This window comes from Medicago truncatula, chromosome 4, assembly GCF_003473485.1.
Source record: "Medicago truncatula cultivar Jemalong A17 chromosome 4, MtrunA17r5.0-ANR, whole genome shotgun sequence".
Taxonomy (NCBI): Eukaryota; Viridiplantae; Streptophyta; class Magnoliopsida; order Fabales; family Fabaceae; genus Medicago; species Medicago truncatula.
In genome coordinates this window covers 48,181,129-48,207,047 of record NC_053045.1, presented here as the reverse complement: position 1 = coordinate 48,207,047, position 25,919 = coordinate 48,181,129, and the positions used below count along the sequence as shown (strand labels likewise).

At 33.3% G+C, this 25,919-nt stretch overlaps 2 protein-coding genes across 3 annotated transcripts; both read left to right on the top strand.

Annotated features, from left to right (window-relative positions):
• The first annotated feature begins 2,793 nt into the window (after positions 1–2,793).
• LOC25493542 (lysosomal Pro-X carboxypeptidase) lies at positions 2,794–9,826 on the top strand. Of its 2 annotated transcripts, XM_039833739.1 has the most exons (11): positions 2,794–3,261; positions 4,304–4,490; positions 5,759–5,892; positions 6,000–6,112; positions 6,225–6,348; positions 7,488–7,509; positions 7,576–7,703; positions 7,811–7,966; positions 8,068–8,147; positions 9,406–9,455; positions 9,537–9,826. In XM_039833739.1, exons 1-11 carry the CDS (start codon positions 2,878–2,880, stop codon positions 9,674–9,676), a joined length of 1,518 nt encoding a protein of 505 aa, XP_039689673.1. In that variant the 5' UTR covers positions 2,794–2,877; the 3' UTR covers positions 9,677–9,826. The 2 variants fall into 2 exon arrangements, with proteins under 2 accessions (XP_039689673.1, XP_013457514.1); XM_013602060.3 differs by having other exon boundaries at positions 7,488–7,703.
• Positions 9,827–18,343: 8,517 nt separating this feature from the next.
• LOC25493541 (protein CROWDED NUCLEI 4) lies at positions 18,344–24,933 on the top strand. Its single transcript, XM_013602059.3, has 9 exons — positions 18,344–18,729; positions 20,315–20,524; positions 20,638–20,891; positions 21,041–21,311; positions 21,414–21,497; positions 21,591–23,446; positions 23,871–24,177; positions 24,309–24,371; positions 24,488–24,933. Exons 1-7 carry the CDS (start codon positions 18,544–18,546, stop codon positions 24,175–24,177), a joined length of 3,168 nt encoding a protein of 1,055 aa, XP_013457513.1. The 5' UTR covers positions 18,344–18,543; the 3' UTR covers positions 24,309–24,371; positions 24,488–24,933.
• Positions 24,934–25,919: the final 986 nt, after the last annotated feature.

The following is a 25,919-nucleotide window of genomic DNA, read 5'->3' as shown; positions in this document are numbered from 1 at the left end:
CTTTGTGGAAAAGTGTTAAGTAATTGTTTTCGATCATGTTAGAATTAATGAAATTTTTTGGGGCAAATTAAATTTGTGCGGTCAGAATAAGACAATGGATTTTGGAATGGTATCGAAGACCATACCACATGGACTCTTCTATACATTCACTATTCAACATGTACAACTCAGTTTGATCATTCAGGTCACGTGAGCTCCACCTGCTCAGCTTAGCTTGATCGTTCAGATCACATAAGCTCCACCTGCTTAGTCCAATTTGATCGTTCCGATCATGTGAGCTCCACTTTCAACCTCACTAGCTCTCTCTCCGGTTGTTGTCTAAGCAACATTGTGGTCCTCCTCTTGAAGTTATCGCATAACGTGCCACACATCTTGCACGAACAAGTGACTTGAGTTGTGTACCCTTGACTCCACGCGCTTTGTATGGAGGAGCAGTGCAAAGAAACATGATCAGCTGCACACGCCTGGTACAGATGAGCCATATGAATCTCAAAGGGTTAATGGGTCTGAACATCCAAAAGAGAGGCCCATTAGGTCAAGAAAGTGAGGCCTATAAAAGGATACACTTAGAAAACAATAGGGGGGGGAGGGATTTATCTTAAACAGTGTATTTTTCATCTAAGTTTTTTTTGCAGAGTGCTCTTGAAATTCCACTTCGGACATTTCACCGAACATCTCACCTGTTGTAACTATTTTGTGTTTACATACGTGAACATATTTTAATTTGGTTGGTGACTAGAATAAGTAACACAATGAGAGTGTAAGAACATCTCCAATGCTCAATGACGGATCCAAGAATTTTGAAACGTGAGGGCAACACACACACGCACGCACGCGCGCGCACACATATATATTATTTCATTTTTGAAATCATAAATATACATCATAATTGTCCCCAACGATTCTCCATATTCTGAAAATATTGAATGATTTTTTCATTTTCAATACCAACAAAAATCTCTCTCTCTCTATATATATAAGCAACTAAACAATTGTTTAACCATCCATCTCCAATGCGATTTCGCATTCAATTCTTGACAAAGTTGTGATGTCGTGTCAAGGTGTGTGTATGTGTGGACCAAGAGAAAAGTGTTGTGTGGTTTGTATGGGCTATTTGATCAACATTTCAACTATTACTAAGTGTGTGTTTGGTTGTGCGGTGGACAAAATTGATTTTGATAGAACTGATTCTATAGAATTGATTTTGATTAAAATTGAGTTGAGTGAAAAATGATTTATGTTTGGATACTTAGAAGTGATTTACATGAAAAATGTTGTTTGGCTATTTTGTGTCAAAATTGATTTTGGTTGTGTAAATGACCAAAATGGATTTTTTTTATAAGTATGCATTTAAAATATATTCCATTTAATTTTTTCTACAAATTTCATTTCCATTTTTAGTTAATCACGTAATTTAATATTTCATTATTAAATTTAATACAATTTACAACAAATAAATTGACTTTTTTTAGTAAATAAATTGTTATAATTGTGTTGAAAAAAAGTATGATTTTTTTTTTTTAAAAAAAAAAATGATATATTTCCTATTTTGTTTTTCAATTTTGACATGTATTGCAGTTCAGAAAAATAAGTTAATAAAATTAAAGAAAAAAAAAAGTAATTAACTCAATACGATGAGCTTAATTAGAAGCCGTGTCTTAATTTTGTTTCATTCTGAACCTAAAGATAAGAGCAACAATGGTTACCACATCATTTTAACAACCCATTCAGTTTTTATTTTTTTCCTTCAATGGACTACTCTTGAGAACTCATAACGAGTCCCGTCCCAAAGTTTAACAACAATTTTTTTTTTTTTTTAAGAAGTTAAACTAACCCACCTAAATTAACATTAGAAAGAATCGAACTTTAGACCTCAAAGAGGAGCACACTCCCAGATTCCAAATCAATACCACCATGCCAACTCAAGTGGGTTAGTTTAACAACATATTAATACTTTATTTTAAAATATTGTACTATTCAAGTCCAAAGTAATGAAGAATTTCATTAAGTAACTTTAACTCAAGATTAGTTTGCCACTTAAATTGTGTTCAATGATGAAACCGTCGAAGAACATACTTATTGGTGTCAATGACTTGGAAGAAACCTCAATTAGAGGTGCTTTAAGACCGGGATAAACTGAGTTTTATTTTACAAAAACGTAAAGAACAAGTTTTAATTATTTTTATTTAATTTGTTCACACTAAAATTATGAATGATATGTTTAAGGAAAAAATGATTTTTATATAAATAATATTAAAACTGTTCTTTAGAGAGTTTTAAGGAAAATATAAGTTATGGTTGAAAAAGAATTTAAAATTGAAAAGTATGCGTGTTAAATTAGTTTTTCATTAATAGGTTGAAAAAATATAAACAGAACAGACTATGTTTTTTTTTCTCTCTTCTATTAAAAATGTTATTTTTTCTCAAAAACTAATTTTCGTTTTCAACACAAAAACCATTTAAAAATAAAAATGATTTTCTTATAAAATGTTAAACACAAACATAACTAGACATCAAACCATTTAAAAAAAAAAAAAATCAACAAACGTGCCCTTATACAATAAACAAATCACCAAAGATGGCTGTTCAATTGTCACCTCAAAATTGTTCATTTGGCTGAAATCAAGATTTAAGATTCGATCAAAAATTACACACACGATCAGAAGCAAAATTAAGGTGTGTAGTAAACACTTTCATCAGTAAAATATGATACTGGACTCGAATTGAAATATTAAGGCCCAAACAAATCCAAATTCCACAGCTGATAAACTGTACTGAACTAATTAACTAACTTAATCATGAGAAATGAGTCAAATTATAAACTGTACCGAACTCAAATATCTGAAACACAACACTGCTTGAGTTCAGTTGTCAAAAATGGCAACAAAAATCTTCACCACAACACTCATTTCCCTTATCATCATAATCTCTTCTTCACATCAACTTTTAGCATTGAATCACACTCCAAAATTCTTTCGTAAATTTCCATTTCCATCTTCAGCCAAATCCTCTCAGTCACAGCCACAATTAGATATCCACTATGAAACCAAATTCTTCCAACAACGACTCAACCACTTCAGCTTTTTCAAAACCCCTATGTTCCCTCAACGCTACCTTATCAACACAGAAAACTGGGTTGTTGGATCGGGTCCCATTTTCCTCTACTGTGGTAATGAAGGTGACATTGTTTGGTTTGCTCAAAACACTGGTTTTATTTGGGAAATCGCTCCTAAGTTCGGAGCTATGGTTGTTTTTCCTGAAGTAAGCGCTATTCTCTCTCTGTAACTCTGTACAAAATGCATTCTAGGGTTTTTAAGTTTAACTTTGTATCAGATTATTCTTTTTAATTTCAAATTGGTCATTTTTTTTTGGTGGTCCGGATTCGAACCAGAGCTTACATATATTATGCATTGTCCATACCAACCGAGCTAAGCTCAAGAGGATTTCAAATTGGTCATTTATTAAACAACAATAAGAACATGTATGTAAGTAAATCCCACTTGGGTTGGCATGATGGTATTGGCTTGGGACTTGGGAGTGTGCATCTCCTCAAGGTCTAAGGTTTGATTCTGCTTGGTGCCAATTTAGGTGGGCTAATTTAACTTCTTCAAAAACAAAAAAAATGTATGTAAGTAATCATGTTTGGTGTCATAAACACTTTTTGGACCTTCCACCTCAATGTTAAAAGGTCATTAAGCACTTTATAACAAAGTTGGATGAAGAAAGAGATCAATTTGTTGCAAAATAAAAATAAAGGACTAACTCGTTCACTTTTACGACCTAAAGGACCAATTTAAAACTAAAAGGACTAATCAGATACAAACGTCAAACTTAAAGAAACCTAGGATGCATTTGGTATGTTATTTACTATTGAGCACATTTTCGCTTGTAGATTGACATACTCTCGATGATTCCTATTGATACATCGGGAGTTTGAAGGGAGGTGTTAGATAATATGCTATTGCACTTAGGTTGTTGGCCCTTTTATATTTATAAGTTAGTAGTCTAGTCCTTTTAGCTTTTGATATACATTCTCTTTGTAAACCTTATTTTCACATGTTATGCTATTCACATTATTGAAACCCTAGCCTCTTTTTCACTTCCCATATTTTGTTATTGCTATTATTAACACAACCAACTAGTCTAACTTATCTAACTAGTGTAGCTAATCATTTTAACCGACTATTACATCTAATAGAGTGTTCTATTACATGGCGAAAAATTTTAACCGACTATTACATCTAATAGAGTGTTCTATTACATGGCGGAAACTATGTTAACTGGTTTGGTTTTTGTATTGCAGCATCGATATTATGGTGAGTCTGTGCCTTTTGGAAGTAAAGAAGAAGCGTATAAGAATGCTTCCACGTTAGGGTATCTTAATGCTCAGCAAGCTCTCTTTGATTTTGCTGTTCTTGTTACTGACTTGAAGCGAAACTATTCTGCCAATGCTTGTCCTGTTGTCTTGTTTGGAGGATCCTATGGTGGAAGTAAGACACTCTTTTCCTTGTTTCTATTAATTCGAGTAATCAGTTAGTTTGATGCCTAGATGTGTGAGACGTTGTCACTGGTCTTTGAATGCGTCGAAATTAAAACAATATTTTAACTTTGTTTTCTGTTAGTAATTGTGTAGAACAAATTGATTAGTGGAAGACAGAGACAAGTTTGAGGACAAAAGTAATTAATGAAATACACATACAAGACAAGGCTAATCTGGCTAACGAAAGATAAATTTAAGTAGTATGTTTTTGTAATTTTGATATACTCAGGGATTATATTGTGATGGCGACTAAGTACTAACATATTTAAGATCAAAATGATTGTTTACTTAGTCAGTGCTTAGACTGGATACTAAGCTTTCAAAAGAAAATTGATTGTCTACTCTATTAAGTTGTTCTCTCTTCAAAATATTATGAATCTATGATCAAAATGTTGCAACAATACAACTTTAAGGGAGCCCTTAATATGCACCCTTTAAAAAAACGTCCAACCATGGACCTTTAAGGTTAACGGCTACAACAGGTAATGTAATCGAGTGATAAAAATTAAAAATGTTGGCCCCTTTGCCCGGTGCAGGAGAATACCCCCTTGCACTGCAATCTTTATCACCGTCCTCAACTTCCCTTTTGCTAGGATAGAGAATTTCAAGCTTTAATATACACTGGTACATCCCTTGGCTGGTACAAAAGATATATGTGTAGACTACTTTTGTTAACTACTTATCTTGTAGCATTGTTTGTGCAATGCATTCATTACTCTGCTCTTTTTATTTTTTTTTCCAACTTAAAACCTTGACGCGCACTGAAATGAGTTTGTATGTTTTACTTGATATGGTGGAAACCGTCACAATAGCATGTTTGGTTTCAAGAATGAAAGGTCCTAAATCACTTTTGTACATAAGGGGACTCTTGGGCTGCACGGGAAAGAAGGAACAGGAAAGAAGCAAGCTAAAATTAGGGGACTCTTGTTAAGAAAAAGGGAAGAAATAAAAACAGGCTATAGCCGGTTAAATTAGAGAGGTCCATCTTTGAACCCTTTTAAAAGGGTCCATATTAGAGGGACCCCAACTTTAAATAATAAAAAAAAAATTGCATATCCAAACATGCTTTAATGGTTTTGAATTGATATTGTGAAATGTTCATAAGAACATGAAATTGTTCATTAGGGTAGAAGCTCATAAAGTGTTCAGTCTTTTAATTTGATGAAAATTTGCTTACTGTTATGAATTTATGCTGATGTTGTTTTGTTGGTTTATCAGTGTTAGCAGCATGGATGAGACTTAAGTATCCTCATATTGCTATTGGGGCACTAGCATCTTCAGCTCCAATTCTTCAGTTTGAAGACATTGTGCCACCAGAAACTTTCTATGACATTGTTTCCAATGGTTTTAAGGTAAGTTCATCTGTGAGATTGTTGATGTTAGTTTTTCTGGTATTTATAGATGCTATGTTATAAATATAATTAGTATACTGACAATTTTACTCTCTTTGCATCAATAGCGTGAAAGTTCATCTTGCTTTAACTATATAAAGCAGTCATGGGATGTCATAGAATCGAAGGGTCAAACAAGTGATGGCCTTGAACTTCTAACCAAGACATTCAGATTTTGTCAGTAAGACATTTTTTCTAAGAAACAAGTGTTTATGCCTGCATTACATGATTGTACTAATATCAGTATTTTTATTATTCCTACTCTGTTGATTTAGTTTAACTGCTTGTTGAAGGAAATTAAAAAGCACTGAAGATCTACGGGACTGGTTGGAGTCTGCATATAGTTATTTGGCAATGGTTAACTACCCATACCCTTCTGAGTTCTTGATGCCTTTGCCTGGACACCCTATCAAGGAGGTTAGTTTGATTTCATAACATACTATGATCTTGTTTTCCTAACTCAGCTGCACTGTTAACTATTCTATCATCACAATTTCCTTGACTGTTTTTTATGATGCTGCTGGGAAATTGACTTCAATGGTGGATGTTTCTAGCAGTGTTGTTAAATAGTGGCTATAGAAGTGTTATAGTTCTATAGCGTAGCGGAATTTGCACAAATTGCTATTGTTATGTAAATGCTATTTAATAGAAAATAGTAGCTATAGCGGCGTTGCAGCACTGTTGTGTGGCAAAATGTAATCAAACCACTATTTTCAGCAATTCGCGGTTTACAATACTGGTTTCTAGGAATATGTTTGGTCTCTTATCTGACTTGAAGGAATTAAATTGTGTTGTGGACCTTCGCGTAGTCACAGGTCTAGACGTGGTAGAATCTTTCTTTAAACCTTTTGTAAAAGCAAGAAACAAATTTGTCCTTGACAAAGCTTCCAAGACAAACAGATTTTCCTAAAAATGATTTCTTGCATGTTTTTTCCAATACTAATCTACAATTTTAGAGGCTACAGATCAATGAAGAGTTCCTAATCAACCTACTAAGGATATTTTCTTTTGATCTTATCAAGATAATGAAATTAAAATACTAAATCAATTGATAAGGATTCTGTTATGCAGAATTTTATCTAGATAAAGAAATAAAAATCAAAAGAACTACTGATAATGATTCTGTAATGCAGAATCACATCAAGATAAAGAAACTTTAAATTCAAAATTTAAAAGAGATAAATTACTCCTTATAAACCCAAGAATGCTAGGGTGAGATGGTTCGGGTCTCTTAGGTCCTGCATTCGAATCCAATCCTGGGAATAGAACAACGTTAAACTTAAAACTCTCGAGGTAGGGTTATGCGCTCATTGGGGTACTACCTGACTTAAGGGATTAACCTCGTGTGCGCGAAAGGTATCCAGTTTACACTAAAAAAAAAAGTAATTAAGCAAATCCTAATTGATGGAAATTAAAAATGATGAAATAATCCTAACCATTATTCGAAATTTGTTTTCTTCTTTCTTTGTTGCTATTGACATGTCAGATTGTTTCCTATTCGAAGTCCAGAAAGGAATCTGGCTATCTTTGCTAATCTTATATATATACTTTAACAGGTTTGCAGAAGGATAGATAAAGGCCCTGCTGGGACTAGTATTCTGGAGCGCATATTCGAGGGGGTGAATGTCAACTACAATTATAAAGGCCCTGCTGGGACTAGTATTCTGGAGCGCATATACGAGGGGGTGAATGTCTACTACAATTATACTGGAGAAGCTAAATGTTTTGAACTGGATGATGATCCTCATGGTCTGAGTGGTTGGAACTTCCAGGTTTACAATACTTAAATTTTGTTTTTCCTTCGTTGTTGCTGGATAAGTATTTATGCCAAATAGCATTAATCTTTGATTCATTCCATCTTTTCTTGTTCATGGTGTAGGCATGCACTGAAATGGTTATGCCGATGTCTAGCAGCCGAAAGTCCAGCATGTTTCCACCATATGAGTATAATTACTCTTCTTTCCAAGAGGATTGCCTCAAGAATTTCGGAGTGAAGCCAAGGCCAAAACAGATTACTACAGTATTTGGAGGGCATGTAAGAGAACATTTACAACTGAATCTTATTTCCATTTCCATTGTTGTGATATTATGCTCTTTTCACCTGTTATTTATGTGACTGGAAATATTGTTTTGAAGAATATCCATCTCGCGTTGAGGAAATTTGGAAGCAACATAATTTTCTCAAATGGCCTACTGGATCCATGGAGTGGTGGCAGGTGATATATTATTTATACTGCCAATATCTTTGTTGAGTAAATAGTCAATTTCCCCCTTGAAATTGTAAGTTTTGTCAATTACCCCCGAAATTAACAAAACTTCAATTACCCCCTTGAAATTGCATAACGTTAATCAATATACCCCTCCGTCAAATTTTTCTGTTAACTGTTTACGGTTAGGATCAAATATCCCCCCTGAAATTTTGCACTTATGTGCAAAATGCCCCCTAAACTTAAAAATTTAGATTTTTTTTCTTACCAAAAATCATACATTTAGTTCTTCAAGTAGTATATTGTACCTATTGTCATAAAAATTCTATTCACAAGAAAATGAATGAATATATGCCAAAGAAATCATGGTTTTGTCATGTGCAGCCTTTTCATTCATATTTCATATTTATCAACAAGAAGCAAGATAAATTTTTTACAAAGAAGGTAAAACTAAAAACCAAACATTAAAAAGATATCAAGTTGTTGAAATAAATCAAGACAAGAATGCCATAGCAGCAGAAAATTGATTTCTATCACATAACAATGTGATCTACCGGCTTCATGCAGAAGGTCTATGACATAATCTATTTAACATGCTGCAGCTAATAGATATGACATTTCCTGCATTATAAAAATTATATCATTAATTAAGTTGCAAATTCACAAACCTAAGTCTTGTTTCTTCTTCCTTCTGAAGATATTAACCTATGAATTTTCTTTATGGACACACAATTATCAAAGACTTGTGTACTTTATGACTGCATACTCTAACATAATTACCAACTTGTGTAAAAAAAGTCTTCTATATATGTATATATTTAAAACACATGAGAGTAACATACCTTCCATAAAGATTTATATGACCAATAACTGCATAAACATACATTCCATACAGATCTATATGATCAATAATTATTAATTTGTTTGCCTTTAATATCTTTTGAGTCAATGATGAAAAAAAATATAAATTTTCAAGTTTAGGGAGCATTTTGCACATAAGTGCAAAATTTCAGGGGGGGTATTTGATCATAACCGTAAGCAGTTAACAGAAAAATTTGACGGAGGGGGTAAATTGATTAACGTTATGCAATTTCAGGGGATAATTGAAGTTTTGTTAATTTCATGAGGTAATTGACGAAACCTACAATTTCAGGGGGGAAGTTAGACTATTTAATCTATCTTTGTTATTATGTTTCATGTTTTTCCAACAAGCGATAATGTTTTACAGTGGTGTCAAATTCTGATATTCAAATTGTTTTCATTGTAGTGTTTTGCAGAATATTTCAGAAAGTATTGTTTCTCTGGTCACTGAAGAAGGTAAAACCATTTGATTATTCATAATTTGGCCTGTCTGATGCATGGATTCTATATTGATCTTTTTTCTTCTCATATTCTCAGGTGCACACCATATAGATTTACGTGCTTCAACAGAAAATGATCCTGATTGGTTGGTAGAGCAAAGGGCCACTGAGGTCAAGCTAATACAAGGATGGATCAGTGACTATTACCAGAACTATAAAGTTGTGTTTGATATGTAATATAAACTTATTTAGTCTGAACAATTATTATGAAGTTAAAATCTTACTCTGTTTCTCTTATTAACTGTTCTAAGGTGTATCCCACCCTCCCTAGTCTGAACAATACTTGCAGGGAACGTAGCAAATGCTGATGTTTTGTGTGTGTATATATAGCTGACTGGCATTTTAATTTAATTAATATTTTTTTTTTAACTTTGACAAAGAATCCTTAGAGTACAATTTTGAGATTAATTATCAGATTTTGAAAATTGGTAAATAATGAGAATTAACCAACAAGCTATGTTAGAGACTTGAATGAGATGGTTTCCAGCTTAATTTGAAGTTATGAGTTCAAATCCATCGTTGAGAATGTAACAGTGTTCAATCTCATGAGGAAAAGTTTTGTCATCTCACTTATCAACGTGTATTCCCCTTTCCATGATCCAACAAAAGCACAACGCATAGTAAAAGTAAATTCTCATTACCATTGTAAATCTCTCCAAACTCTATCCAAGCAAAATATATATTTTTCACTTATTTTATATCTTCTTTTTGAGCATCCTAATTGAGCTTTAAAGTGGGTGTTATTTAGAAATTAAAGAGAGTAATTGATTTAACAATTTCAACCAAAAAGTACACACAAAATACCTATTTTCTATTAGAATTTTGCTCTCCCCTGCACTTTTTGCTCGCGCTCTGCAACCATGACGAAAATACCTCTACGTTAATTAACTAACGCAAGTATAAAAAAATCGGACTTAGTTTTTACACATGAATGCCTTAAGTCACGCCGCGTGAGTTAAGTCACGCCGCGTGAGTTAACTCACGCAGATGTTACACCCCACGTGAGTTAACTCAAGCTAGTTCATATCTGCAAAAATCATATCAGTAATTAAAAATCATATCTGCTATTGCTTTTTGCTTTTGTCAGCAATTGAAAAATCAATACCCCTGCTTTTGTTAGCTTTTGTTGAATTAATGGGCTTCACGTGTATGAATTGATGGCTTGTTTCTATAATTTTTATCAATTTATTTTGGCTCTATCTTTGTATGAATTTAATGCTCAAACGAAAGAAGAAATACGCGAGTTAATTGATGGCCAAATGACTTAATCTTCATAGTTAACAAACACATGATGCTAAAAAACGAAAGCAGAAAAGGAGAGAAGAAACAAAAAAGAAATTGAACTAGCGTGAGTTAACTAACGCGGTATTAGTTAACACACACGAGGGTATTTTTGGCAAGGCTGCAGAGCGCGAGTGTTTTGTACTGAGGAAGAGCTGAAATCTTTCTATTATCCTTAAAAGTTGTAAGTAATACTACTTTAACACCATCCAATAAAGAATTTCTCAGAGAACATATTAATCAACAATGTTTTTAACCTTTTCGAATATATTGTATTATAAAGAGAACTACTCAACTTATAAACATTTTATCCTAACTTCATATAAACGATAAGCCTCTGGTGGGTAACCTTCGCTCCGCCAACGCCACAAGTGGCTTAGCTTTGGTGGTGTGTGTGTATTTTCTTTCTTTTTTCTGCAATCTAATAAGCCTAAGATACAGTGGAGCCAAAATAACAGATGCACACTATTTTAGAAAAAGAATGTAGCTTGCATTGAACTAGGTTATCGCAGTTTTGGAACTATCGTCATCGTCTCTCGATTGGTAGAAATCGATCATATATTCTTTATCTTCTAGACGAGATTTTCTTTCAGTTTTACCAGTTAGTTTTTTATCCTTCCTAAAATGTTGTCAAACCATTTCTATCTATGTCATTGTTGTTTAGGTTTTTGTGTTGTCTGTTATCACTTTTTCATTGTTTTGGTTTGATTTTCAAGTTATAATAAAATCGTGTGTATATACTTTGATTTATAATCATGCTGGAAATTTTAATGTGTTCTATTTGAAAACGATATTTTGTTTTAGGGTTGTATAGTCTCTAATTCTAACACAATTTGATTTCAAGACTTGCATTTTATTGGAAAATAAGTCACTAATTCATTCCCTTGATCCAAATATTAAAGCCACGTTTTTATATATTTTCGAAGCTTACCTTTACACACTTTCATGATTTGTCTTTGAAATTGTCAACTATCCTTGTCATTATCGTTCTTGACTTGATAATTTTTGTGGATATTGATTTATCACGTGTTCAAAGATTTCTTAGGCAGGATTCTTGACCTTGAAATCAACTAGACATAGCTCTTTCATTACTTTCATTTTTATTGTCTCAACTTGTGGCTATGCTAAAAATTTCAAAATAAAATAATCCATGTCTGATTTCCATTGTTTAGTAACTTAATTGATCAAACTCATGGATTCTATGGTTGGAGTTTATGACTGAAAATTCGTGTCATTGTGCCTTATCTTATATTTCAGCTTGTGTGTATAATCCTTCTTGCTATGTGCCTACCTTGGAACGTATCATTTGATATATGTAAAGCGTTTCCTATGAAGTTCGATGACGTGCTTTTTGGAAAGACATTCCTTATTGATTTTGGACATTAGATGAAAAGAAAAGTTGGACTCTTAAACAAGAGATTTATCGTCAATAATTTGAATTGTTTAAATTTGTTGTTGCTCAAGTTTCTATACCCTCTTACTAGTGTGAAAGCCTCAATCCAGATATGGGGTGAGGGAAAAGAGTTCGAGGTCATGAGTGTAAAATAATTGTGATGAACCGGAAACCCGTATTTCCCACAAATTCATTTGAGACTCGATGCGACGGTTGTAGCCTTTGCGAGATGGATAAATTAATGAGCAAATATGAAAGCGAGGTTAAAAAAGGAATTAGAAATTTTATTAAGGTGTTGCTTGACTTAATTGTCAAATAGGTATTGTGATCATAATTGGCTAAGGTGTGCTCATTGATGTTATTGTCGAATAGGTATTGTGATCATAATTGGCTAATTGCTATTTTTCTTAATTGTTGAAATTCTTATTCTTAAATAGACATGAGTTGCGCTTATTTTGCGATGTATATATGATGTGATGCATGTGTTTTGTGATGAGTAAAACTTTTTATATGAGAATATGTGATGAGGATTGATGTGATTAATTTAAGATGAATGAATACCTTTGTCAGATTCAGATTGATGTGATTAACTTGAGATAAATGAATATTTTTTATTACCCTTATCGATTACCCGTAGACCAGACCATAAGTTAGTGTTGATTTTGATTTGTGTTTGCCCTTAAGGGGTATCCTAGGCCAACGAGGAGGGAGATTACATGCAAGGGGTAAGTGAGCGTTTGACTCATAAATGTAATGGTTATATATGATTATTCTCTCTCACACAAACAAACAATCAAACCCCTCCATAACTCTCCAAATTTTTTAGTTTTCCTAATATCTAAATTTTCTTGAACCATCACATTAAATATAACTTTGAAAAATAAAAACAACAAGAGACAATATGCATCGTCTTCTTTGACAGCCATACAACCACTTTCAAGAGACTTGTTACTTGAAATGGTTGCAACTCTAATTTCTCAATCTCTTCGTGACATTCATAAAATGAAACGTGTTGGAAAAAATTTCTTCAAGTTATTAAAGAAAATTAGGTATTACAAAAAATTTCTTTAGATAAATTTTCATTATTCCAATGGTTTTCTAAAGAGAAAGTTTTGTTCTTTTTAAAACGTTGCATGGAAAGTAAAAATATGGAAATAATATTTAGAGAAGGATTGCGAGAATACTTTAATCATTCGAGTAGAAACATTTATGGTTTTGAGAAATTAAATATTGTTGTTCAATAGGGTCATAAGATCATATCATACACGTATATTACCTCCTTATGCAATTTTGAGCGGCAATATTTAATTTCTCAAAACCACAAATGTTTCCACTCAAATAACTAAAGTGTTCTCGCAATCCTTCTCTAAACATGATTTCCATATTTTCACTTTCTATGCAACATTTTAAAAAGGACAACACTTTCTTGTTAGGAAACCATTTGATTCATAAGAAATTGTCTGCAGATTTTTTTTGTAACACGTAATGTTCTTCAATGACTTGAGGAAAATCTTTTCAAGACATTTCATGTTGTGAATGTCAAGAAAAGGTTGAGAGATTACAGTTGCAACCGTCTCATGTAACAAGGCTCTTGGAAGTGATTGTATGGTAGTCAAAGAAAATGATGCATTATGTCTTTTGTTGCTTTTATTCTTCAAAGTTGTACTAAATGTCATGGTTCAAGAAAATTTAGATCTTGGGTAAATTAAAAAACTCGAAGAGTTAGGGAGGGTTTTGATTGTTTGCACGCGCGTGTGTGAGACAGAGAAGAATCTAATATAACTATTGATTCTATGAGTCAATACAACTACTCCAAAGTTATACATACCATTACCCCAAAATTGCATCTTAACCCATCAAACCCTTCAATTACATACTTATGCAAAATGAAATTCATTTCCAATTTATTACTACTTAAGAGAATTTACTTCTATGAAAATCTTTAACCTTTTATTTTTCACCACGGATGTCTTTGTTATTTCTGTTGTTAGAGAGTAAACTATATCCTTGAATTTATAAATCTCATTTACTTCATTTCGTCTCCCTCTTCATTGTTCTAATGTTGCCGTTGGAACACAATCATTATTCAAAATTACAATAGGGTATGGATGCTCTATTTCATGATACTTTTGTAAGAGGTATTTAATCATGATATTAAATATACATCGTGTGTCTATTTGATGGTTTTGATTCTTCTCCTCTTTTGAGTGATTCTTTGTCTATCGGTTGAGAGTCACTCCTATCATTGTGTGTCTATTTATATTATGTTCTTCCTAGCACAATATATGGATCATAGTTTATGATTGATCTCTAGCCTTATCAAACAAGTGATGTGTGTACCAAGGAAATGAGTTATTGGCAACTTGATCGTGATCGACGTTCTTCAATCCAAATAGAAAATACATTAGAAATCCAACATCACATAAACTGTTGATAATAGTGATAGATGAAAGAATACGCCACAAGCATTGTCTGAGAAAAAACAAGATCCAATACTTTATAAAAGATAATGAATATGCCACAACCTTTTATGATATAAGAATTTGACATTGTAACTCAAACTTATATTATTTGAGAGAAAGCAATCACATTTATAGTCCAATGTATATGCACTAAATAAAGAATGGAACTAATACAAATAATTACATTAATAAATACAATGAATAAGATACTATGATGGAGGATGAGAAAATAAATGCTCGTTGGTACGTAACAACTAGGAGATATTTAGTTGATTTTAGATGATATGCATGTAAATGTATATACTTGATTGCATTAAAATAGTGATCATTGGTGATATAGTCAACAAGATGATATGGACTTTAATTACACAAGTGCAGTCCAATATCTGAGAGCTTGTAACTTCTTGCTTAAAGTTAATTGAACATTAATCAGTTGTTTGGGCTCCGGTGGTAAGGAGCTCTTTCCAATGATGTATCCGGGGAATATCGGGTTCGATTTCCATGGGGAACAACGCTTGGCCAGTGCGCATGCCTCTACGCATAAGTCGGATTTGTCGTTCACCATTGGTGGGTCGGAAACCCGTGTAAAAGTAAAAAAAAAAAAAAAAAAGTTGAACATTTATAATTTATGTTGAGATTGATGTTTTGAATCTTGATTGTTGATGAATAAAAGGAAAATCATAAAACAATTGAAAGGAAGACACAATAGATTGATGTTTTTTATCCTCAAGGAAAATCACGAAGAGCAAGGACTTTTGGTCTTCTTCTGTTTTTATGATATTTTATGTTTTTTCGTAAATCATTATCAATTTTTATTTTTTTTGGGGTGCGGGAGGGGGCGGGGGTGGACAAAGAGTGGTACGTGTAAACTAATTTTGTGTTTATCTTTATTCATTAAATACTCAATTTAATTAACTAAATAAATTTGACTAATTATTAATTCAAACTAATACTCTCGAATTTTCTTCAAAACCAATAAATAGATATCATAATGGATTTCTTTCAATTCTCACGATGTAGGGCTCATAGCCCGCGATGCGAGTTAGGTAGTTGTTGACTCAATGGTTTCTTTGCTCCTTCATCCGCTTATTCTCTCACCAGAACGTTTGTAATGACTATGCCCCAAGCTTAATCGTTGATAAACTTGTAAAAAGCATAGCACAGTTACAGAGTTGTCTGGTTCGGATGAATTTCCACGACTTCAAGGTTTTTTCTCGTCTTCGTCTTTTTCATTACTTCTAAATAAATTTTAGACTTAAACTAGACTAAAACTGCCTCTTATTTTTTGATGTTATTTTATGACTAAAATCTTATGTTATTTCTTGTCATCAAAGTCCCACATTTGAGCTTTTGCTTGTCCTCAGACAAACTACTTGAAAACCAAAATTCACAATTAAATAACATCCCTAATTGAATGATAAGAAATACCATAAAATAGGTTTACCTCTCCAGGGAGGTAGTTACTAGAATCTTTTGCAATTTTGAGCTTAGATGGCATTAGTGGTAAGGAAGACTCAAAAGTTTATAGAGGTATGATTGGACCACTTCTTTACTTAACTACTTCAAAATATGATATTTTGTTTAGTATATGCTTGTGTGTAAGATTTCAAATAGATCATAGAGAATCACATTTAACTGTTGTTAAGTAGATTATTAGGTATTGGAAAGGTTCTGCTTTAAGAAATCATGTAACTGTATGCTAGTATGATTTATTATTTTACGATGTTAAAAAAATTGTAAAAATAAATTACATTTTTTTTAACAAAATAAAAAAGTAGAGTAATTATGTAAGGATGCGGATCCCCTCCTGCAACATCTCTCCAGCCATCAATCCAACGGCTGAGAATTACAAAGAGAAAATTAATAAAAAAAATAGCACTATTAAAGAGAGAGAAACAAAATGTGGGTGAAAGGAAATGCACAATTTTAGCGGGAATTTTTTGTTACAACTTCCAGTGCAGTGCTTGTTTCAACTTCCAAATTTTCAATTTAGTTTTCAATTACATAATCTCCACTACCATTTAGAAAGTAATCACCTGAGCATTTGTACAGATTTCTCGTCAAGTGGTTTCACCATTGTTTGTCAACAAAAAACATTGTGGCTCTACCATTGTCATTTTGTTTGTACAAGGTTAGTTTTTATCTGTTCCTGAAGGCATCATGGTAAGTTATAGCAAGGTTATCAAACAATAAGTTTTTGTTTTTCTGAGAATATTATGAATAGATTATATTTGTCAGAAAAACAATATATTGTACAAAATCAGGTTAGTTATAGTAAGGTGCACAAGATTTTTATCTGTTGTGTTCTTATAACTAACTATATATAATCTATAATAAGTTTTTATCTGCTCTGTTCTTGTACACACAAGAACAATATATTTAAAGCTAGTATAAAAAACATATATTGTACACACTGAAAAACAAAAAACATTGAACAAATTTTCGAAATTGCGGCATTGTTACATTGTATATTGCTGCTTGTATATATATTGTCGTACAATATATATATTGATGCAGAAGTAATATATATTGTTTTTGAAGTTGTACAACTTTGAACGAGTTGTCGAAATCGCGGCGTTGTTACAATATATATATATATATATTGCTGTACAATATATATTGCTGCTGAAGTCGTACATCTTTGAAGGAATTGTAGAAATCGTGGTGTTTTTATTAAACAAATTTTTGTATTTGCAGAGTCGTTCTCAGCAACATGTTTTGATTTTCATACACTGTAAAAAAAAAGTGCAGGATTTTTTTTATAGAGAATGGAAGAAGATTGGAAACCAAAGTTGAAAATGATTTTTGATAGCGTTGAAGATGCTTGGAAATTTTACAATGATTATGGCGGAAAAGTTGGATTTGCGAAGTGAATGAGTATTTGCGAAGTTGGATTTACAATGATAACCTTGCTATAACTAACCATCATTGCCACAATGTTTTTTGTTGATAAACAATGGCGAAGCCACCTGAAGAGAAATCCGTACAAATGCTCAGGTAATAACTTTCTAAATGGTAGTGGAGATTATGTAATTGAAAGCTAAATTGAAAATATTGGAAGTTGAAACAAGCACTGCACAGGGTTAATAGTGTTTTTCACCCTTGTAATATATGTCATTTCCGATTTTCGCGCCTATAAAATTTTCGGTTTGATTTGCGCCCTCTTAAAATTTTTATTTTCCGGAAAACACCTTTAATAGGCCATTCAAAAACCAAAATTTCTTGAAAAAATTCTGAAAATGGCCTGGTGTTTTCCGGAAAAAATATATTTTACAAGGGTGCAAATTAAACCGAAAATTTTATAGGGGCGAAAACCAAAAATGACATATATTACAGGATGAAAAACACTATTAACCCTAACAAAAAATTTCCGCTAAAATTGTGCATTTACTTTCACCCACATTTTGTTTCTCTCTCTTCAATAGTGCTATTTTTTTATTAATTTTCTCTTTGTAATTCTCAGCCGTTGGATTAATGGTTGGAGAGATGTTGCAGGAGGGGATCCGCATCCATTATGTAAGGTTATTTTATCTCAGCCGGAAGTGCTATCCTACACCCATACTTTTTTTTTTGGTCAAGTCCTATACTTTGTTGGGTTCAAATTTGAGTGAAAAGGTGCCAATAAAATTCGAAATATTTTTTCCATAAATAAATAAAATCATAAACAAAAACTATAAAGTCAAAACGAGGTCACGTCGCCAATACTACTCGAGTGAAGAATGAAAATAGTGTGGTGCGCTTTATACGGCGTTAGTTAGTAATAGTAAATACCGTTTCTACTTTCAGATTCTATTCACGCCAACGCACTCACAGCACTTTATTCTCCAAAAGCAAAAAGAAACAACAAGAAGCTGATTATTCAAAAGCGAAACGCGATAAGTTTAGGATAATCGCGTTTGGAGTTTGCAATGGAGATTTCGACACCTAGCTCTGCCAAACCACTGTCAATTACTCCGAGTTCTAGGGTTTTGAGAAGTCCGCTTTCCGATGAACAGATCTGGAAGCGGCTTAGGGAGGCTGGATTTGATGAGGAATCGATTAAGCATAAGGATAAAGCTGCTCTTGTAGCTTATATTGCTAAGCTTGAAGCTGAGGTTTGTTGATTTCTTTTTCATTGTAATTTTGTCGATTTAAGAATTTGAGTTGATTGAATTAGGGGATTAATAGGTTTTATCATATTAGGGTTTATCAGGTTTTTATTTTGACATTGTTTGTGGTTGGATAATTGAAGTAATTAATTATTCATTAATAGTATTTTGATGTGTTTTAAGTTAATTAATTTGTTTAATGTAACAAATATTATTGATGGCTTATATGGATTATTTGTGATGGTTCTGTGTATACGGTACATTTGTAAGACTGGTGATGTTGTATGACATATGTTGTTGAGCCGTAAAGATGGTGGGAACTCGGCTTTGGTGGCTTGGGCATGTAGAGAGAAGACCTGTAGATTCCGTATAAAGGAGAGTAGATTACATAAAGGTTTGTCAAATCACTAGGGGGCAGAGGAAGGCCTAGAAAACTATAAGAGAAACTATTAAGAAAAATCTAGAGATACAGAGCTGGACAGAGATATGATAGAACATTATGACGTTGTTTGTTCCATTTAGCCGACCTCACTAAGTGGGGTAAGACTTTGGTTGTTATTGTTTTTGTGTAAGTCATAGATAGTGATTAGCATCTAGTGATGTTATGATTGAATAAAAAGCAAAATTCGTTGTTTGAAACTTTAGAGTATTGATAGGTGCCTGCGGATCCGCAGCCATTTGTCCTTTTATAGAACACTTTGAATTGTTTGTTTAAAGTTTTAATTTGATTTGATAAATTGGCACTGCAATGGATCAAATTTACACTTTAAACTGGTAGTGGTTGATTGTTGTGGAATGCAGCTATAGGTGAACTTTATTGATAGTGTTAGGGTTTTGGGATCATTGAAGCTATCACTTTGAGTAGGACTTTACCCAACCATCAGTTCCGGTCCATGCTTATTATGATATTCAATTAAAGACGAAACTATGTTAACTCTTCAGTTTATTTTGTTTTGTCTTGTTGTCTAAGAATTTTGCTAGTTTCCTTGTCATTTGCGCAATGATCACAAAGATACTTATGAGATACTTATGCTAGTTACCTAACCATCTAGTGATGTTAATTGGTTAATTGTAACTTGTATTTACATATTTAAGCAATTCAAATTGGCAAGCATTAATACACATATCCCTCTCATTGCATATATCCTTCCATGTGTGTGTGTATTATAGTTAAGTTTGGTTGTCTATTAATATTGTTTTATAGTAAGTTGTGATTCATGCCACAAGTTAAGATCAATTCTGTTTTTGATTCAAATTTTTCAAAATTAGACATGCACAGTGATTCCTGTTGATCGGCTTATTTTGTGTCGAATCAAGATATAAGCCACATGTATTGTAAAAATAACCACGCCTTAGCTTTCATGGTCAGTTCATTTGCAAAGTCAATTGAGTTGGTAATGAATTTGTTTATGAAGTAGTTTGTTATCACTCGAACTAATCCTTTTCCTTCACCAATCAAATTGTCTTTTCAAGTGAATATTTTTAAAGATATATAGGACATTTCAATTTTATAAGATATACGGTGACCATTCATGTTATTGGTGCCAGCAAAATATATTTTTCTTATTTGCTTTTACTTTGTATTATGTAGATATATGATCATCAACATCACATGGGCCTTCTCATATTGGAGAGGAAGGAATTGGTTTCCAAGTATGAACAAGTTAAAACCATGGTCGAGTCATCTGAGTTAGTGCATAACCGTGATTTGTCCACGAATAAATCTGCGTTAGCTGAATCAAGAAAACGGGAAGAATCTTTGAAGAAGACAATAGGCGTCAAAGATGCATGCATAGGAAGTGTAAGCTTCTTAATTTGCAAAACCATATATATATTCTCTATTTTCTCCATTCCAATTTTTTCTTTCTTTCTTTCTCAAAATGAGATAGTAGTATCTTTTATTGCTTTTTGAAGCTTGAGAAGGCCTTGCATGAGATGCGTACGGAATGTGCTGAAACAAAGGTTGCAGCTGAAAGTAAATTAGCTGAAGCACATCAATTGACAGATGAAGCAGAAAAGAAATTTACGGAGGCTGAAGCTAAAGTGCGTGCTGCAGAATCTTTGCAAGCAGATGCTAATCGATATAAAAGTGTTGCAGAAAGGAAGCTTCGTGATGTTGAAGCGCGTGAAGATATCCTCAGGCGGCAAATTATATCTTTCAAGTCAGAGTAAGTTATTCTTCTAATACAATTAATATGTGAATTCATGTAATCCTGAGCAAGCGAGTGATCTTTATCCACCTGTAATGATATAAATTTTGATAGATTGATTTGTTTAGAAAGTATGTTGATTTTTCTCTCTTTCCCGTCTCTCACAGCTGTGATGAAAAAGATAAGGAGATGAATCTTGAGAGGCAATCCCTTTCTGAAAGGCAAAAGGTTTTACAACAAGAACAGGAAAGGTTACTTCAATCACAATCCTCGCTCAACCAAAGAGAGGATCATCTTTTTAGTAGATCCCAGGAACTAGATCGTCTTCAAAAAGAGTTGGAGGACACAAAGTTTAAAGTTGAAAAGGAACATGAAGCCCTCCATGACAAGAAAACCAGCCTACAATTACTGGAGGCCACCCTTACACAACGAGAAGAGGTTCGTATTTAAAAATTCTAAGTTGGGTCTAGATGAAACTGATGTTAAGTAGTATTTAATTTCTGTCTTGTTCACCCGTGGATATGTGTTGTGTGATAACAGGCACTCACTAAATCGAAAACTGAGCTTAACAAGAAAGAGCAAGAGTTGCTTGAATTTGAAGTGAAACTTTCTAATAGAGAATCTGTATGTTCTCTTCCTATGGTCAATGGTTCTTTTATATTTCTCAGACTTCCTCTGTATTGTTATTATTTTAATTTTGTTGGATGGAAAATGTAGGATGAGACTCATAAGGCTATAGCAGATCGGGAAGCCACAATGAGAGCAAAAAAACATGATTTAGAAGTTGAGCTACAAATGCAGCGCAAATCGGTTGAAAATGAAATTGAGACTAAAAGACGAGCTTGGGAATTGAAGGAGGTTGATCTTAAACAACGGGAGGACCAAATCCTGGAAAGGGAACACGAGTTGGAAGTTATATCAAGATCACTGAGCGAGAAGGAGAAAGACCTAGCGGAACAGTCAACTGCTCTTAAAGATAAAGATCAAAGCCTCAAAGCGTCTGAGAAGGAGTTTGAATTAAACACAACCCTTTTGCAAAAGGAGAAAGATGATATTGAACAAGCCAAGAAAGATCTGCAGGTGTCTTTGGCATCTTTGGAAAATGAAAAAAGACAAGTTGATAATGCAAAGCAGAGATTGGAGGTCATCCAAAGTGAAACAGGCGACTTGTCAATTTTTGAAGTGAAACTAAAGGAAGAGATTGATCTTGTAAGATCTCAGAATTTGGAGCTATTGGCCCAGGCTGATAAGTTGAAAGCTGAGAAGGCCAAGTTTGAAGTTGAGTGGGAGCTTCTTGATGAAAAAAAAGAAGAGTTGCGGAAAGAAGCAGAATTTATAGAAAATGAAAGGAAGGCAGTTTCCACTTTTGTTAAGAATGAGCGCGACAAGCTAAGAGAAGAAAAGGAAAATTTGCGTAAGCAGTACACCCATGACTTGGGGTTACTTGCTAGTGAACGGGAAAATTTCATGAAGAAGATGGCACATGAACATGCTGAGTGGTTTGGCAAGATGCAGCAGGAGCGAGCGGATTTTCAGCGGGATATTGAGATGCAAAAAAGGGAGCTAAATAACCTTATCGAGAAGAGGCGGGAAGAAGTAGAAAGTTATTTGAAGGAAAGAGAAACAACTTTTGAGGAAGAGAAGAATAGGGAGCTCCAGCATATTGATGCTCTTAAGGAGAAAGCAGCAAAAGAATTGGAACAGGTTTCCTTGGAGATGAAAAGGCTTCAAACTGAGCGGACTGAGATAAATTTGGATCGTGACCTAAGAAATAAAGAATGGGCTGAACTAACTAATTGTATTAAAGAACTTGAGGTTCAAAGGGATAAACTACAAAAACAGAGAGAACTGTTGCATGCTGATAGAATCAACATTTATTCTAAGACTGAAGAATTGAAGAAATTGGAAGATTCAAAAGTTGTCTCTGATGACCTTGCTATTGTTGAAATGCTTAAATCTGATATGGAGTATAACCAACAGAAAATATCTTCAAGGAAAAATTTGAAGCATCAGACTCTTACACAAGGTGTCCGCTTGAGTTCCTGCAAAGATGTGGATGTTGATAATATTGACAATGGGTTTGATACTCCATTTGTGCAGAAGTCATCAGGTGTTTCTCCTGCTAGTGCTGCTCGATTCTCCTGGATAAAACGATGCACGGAGCTAATATTCCGAAATTCTCCTGATACGCTAACGAAAAAAGGAAATTTGGCTGTGGCTTCTGATACAAATAATGGTAGCAATGGGCAAAAGCACTTGGAAAATGACAATCCACTTGGTAATTTTAGTAATGGACGGCAAATGGGGTATTCTTTTGGAGAACCAAAAGTAATTGTTGAAGTACCCTCTCTAGTTGGAAATGCTAGCAGAACAAGCGAGCTCAAATCTGTGACTAAAGATGTTAATGGGAAACCTGCCTTTTCAGAAGAACTCCAAGTAGGCAGAGGGAAAAGAGGCAGGGAGAACTTGATTACTAAAGTTGCTGATCCACTTGTAGATCTGGCGCAGAATAAGAAACCAAGAGCAGAAGAACGAATGGCCAAAAATCCTTTAGATCAGGCCACTACCTACTGGTACAAATTTGCCCTACTGAAACACACTATTTGTTAGCATATTTTTTTTACAAGGATAATTCATATGCACAGGCAGTGTAAATATTTTTTACACTGTCAGTCAATCATAACTGTTCGATCACTAAAAAGTTTGACTTTCATCATATCTAATTAAAAAGTCTTACAAATGATGGATTGTGATCGGTTTGCAGTTTAAATAATTTTACACTGACAATACATCAAAATAATTATATTTTTCAAAATTTATTGAAAAGACAAACTTCATTTATATAAGCCAATGAAAGCACAAGTGGTGCTACATTTGACCTCAAAGATCTACAAATTTATTTTCAAGAATATAGGTAGTTTTACCGAGTAATATATTATTCATAAGTAGTCTAGGTGTAGTATTGACTCACAAAGTTATTTATTGATTTTCTTTCAGTGTGCATTCAACCCAGTCAGATATATCAGAGATTCAGCAGGTGTCAGGTGCTTCAAATCATAAAAAAGGGAACACCGAAGAAGCTCGTGTAGTAATGGTTGATAAGGTTATTCATGTTTCAGAAGTGACTTCTGAGAAAGTTGATACTCTCATCATTCCCAATCAAGATAATCTTCACAGAGAAACAAACGATCAGTCAAACTCCAAAACTAGATCCGAAGAAATTTTGCCTTGTGGTTCTAGTGTATTGGAGAACACAGAAGGAATACGCCAAGAAAACACTGAACCTGTTTCCGATTACTGTTAGGTATTCACAATTAGTTTTGCTTCTACTTATTGTAACTTCTTTTCTAGGCTAGGTATTCTCAATTTAAACTGTTTTCTTCTGTTTCTTTTTCTGAGTAGCTCCGCTCATAACTTAATGCTGGCTTTGTACAGGGACTTTGGATGTGGGCATTGGTAGTTGGTTTAGATATTACATATATATTAGGAGTGTGTAAGGTGTGTCAATACTAAATCATGTCTAGCCATAAATTTCTATAACTTTATCTCCCAGTCAATTTTACTTCGATAATGTTGCATTTTGAAATATAACGTGTTCTTTTCTTGCAATGCAGGATGTCATTTGTTGGTGTGTTGGAGCTAGTTATTTGTGTATAGATAATTGGTGATGCCTGCTTTTGTATATACACCTCATCGATGCAATTGCAAATTGCAATTAGGATGAGGGTAGAGTGCTGATATAATGTTTCATGAAATCAAGACGCTTAGTACTTAAAAAAGAACGTATAGAGATAGTTAGAGACAACATATTGGTTTTCTGATTTTATGAGTACTTTTTCCATGGTTTTGATTGTTGCTTTCAAATCCAGATTTGCTTTTGGAACAATGCTAGGTGGCATTGTGTAGACAATTATAGTAATTTTGCTTCTCCAAGCACTTGATGATTTTGTGATTGTAATGACAAGTGTTTGATTTGATTGTTTTTGGTCAAAGAATCACAAGTATCTAGAGCTCTTGTTTATATTTTGCTGGTTCTTACTATGCGTTTGTATTATGTTGATGCTGTACTGGGCTAGGTTGGATTTTTCTATCTTGTCTGACAACTACTATTCAAGAGTTTGTATATTTAAGCCTCGAGGAAATGCAAAATGCAGAAAACGAGTTTAATTATAGAGTTGTGTTATTTGTACATCTAAAATTGGACAACTAATGCAACACCATTTTACATCTTGAGGAGCATGCAAATTGAAATCAGTCAAAAAATATTAAAAAAATAGCAAATAGTTTGTAGGTTGTACAAATATAAGATGTTAACATATCATTCCTATTATCTTATTCAAAATGTCAATCTAGTCAAAATAAGTCGTTTCATTTGAATGTTGTTTTACAATGTCAATATAGCATTGAAGTTTCTTTTTCTACATCATATATTACTTTTTTTCTTTCTTTTTCAATTCTTGTATTTTTTTTTTGCATACCACCTAATGAAGGTAATTTCGCAAAGTAAATCATATATTTTAGATATACTTATGTACAAAATTTAATAACTTTATATTTTGTTTTGCATCTATAAATGAAGTGGCAAAGACACTACCACCAAACTAACAATTGTGAGGTTGTAGACGTCCAGCATAGTCATTGCTGATTATGGTGTGTTAAAGGGCAAAATCTACTTTTGATTTTGTTTAAGCTGCATTGATGAGTATGTGCATTGTATTTTGATAAAAAAAAAAAAAAAAAACCAAACTGCCTTAGAAATGTTAGGATTTTCATGATTTTTTGTTTGTTACAAGGATTTTTATGATTTGAGGCAACGGGGAGAGTTAAATGAGAAAGAAAAAGAGTGCGAAGAAGCTTCTCAATTAAGAAGATTAAAGAAAAGGCTACATATAGTTTTCGGGCATTGACATTATATGCAGAATTCCACCATTAGTTTGAATAGAATTAAATTTCATTACTTTTTGTATACTTCAAAAAATGTGAAATCCGAATCTTTGTCGACCCCTATAATTAACTTTTTGACTTGTCTTTTTCATATTCAATTCA

Coding starts and splice junctions, on each gene's coding strand:
- LOC25493542 (XM_013602060.3), top strand. CDS start 2,878: ATGGCAACAAAAATCTTCACCACAACACTCATTTCCCTTATCATCATA. Junction 3,262..4,303: donor CTATGGTTGTTTTTCCTGAA/GTAAGCGCTATT, acceptor TTTGTATTGCAG/CATCGATATTATGGTGAGTC. Junction 6,349..7,487: donor CTGGACACCCTATCAAGGAG/GTTAGTTTGATT, acceptor ATACTTTAACAG/GTTTGCAGAAGGATAGATAA.
- LOC25493541 (XM_013602059.3), top strand. CDS start 18,544: ATGGAGATTTCGACACCTAGCTCTGCCAAACCACTGTCAATTACTCCG. Junction 20,892..21,040: donor ATTATATCTTTCAAGTCAGA/GTAAGTTATTCT, acceptor CGTCTCTCACAG/CTGTGATGAAAAAGATAAGG. Junction 23,447..23,870: donor GATCAGGCCACTACCTACTG/GTACAAATTTGC, acceptor ATTTTCTTTCAG/TGTGCATTCAACCCAGTCAG.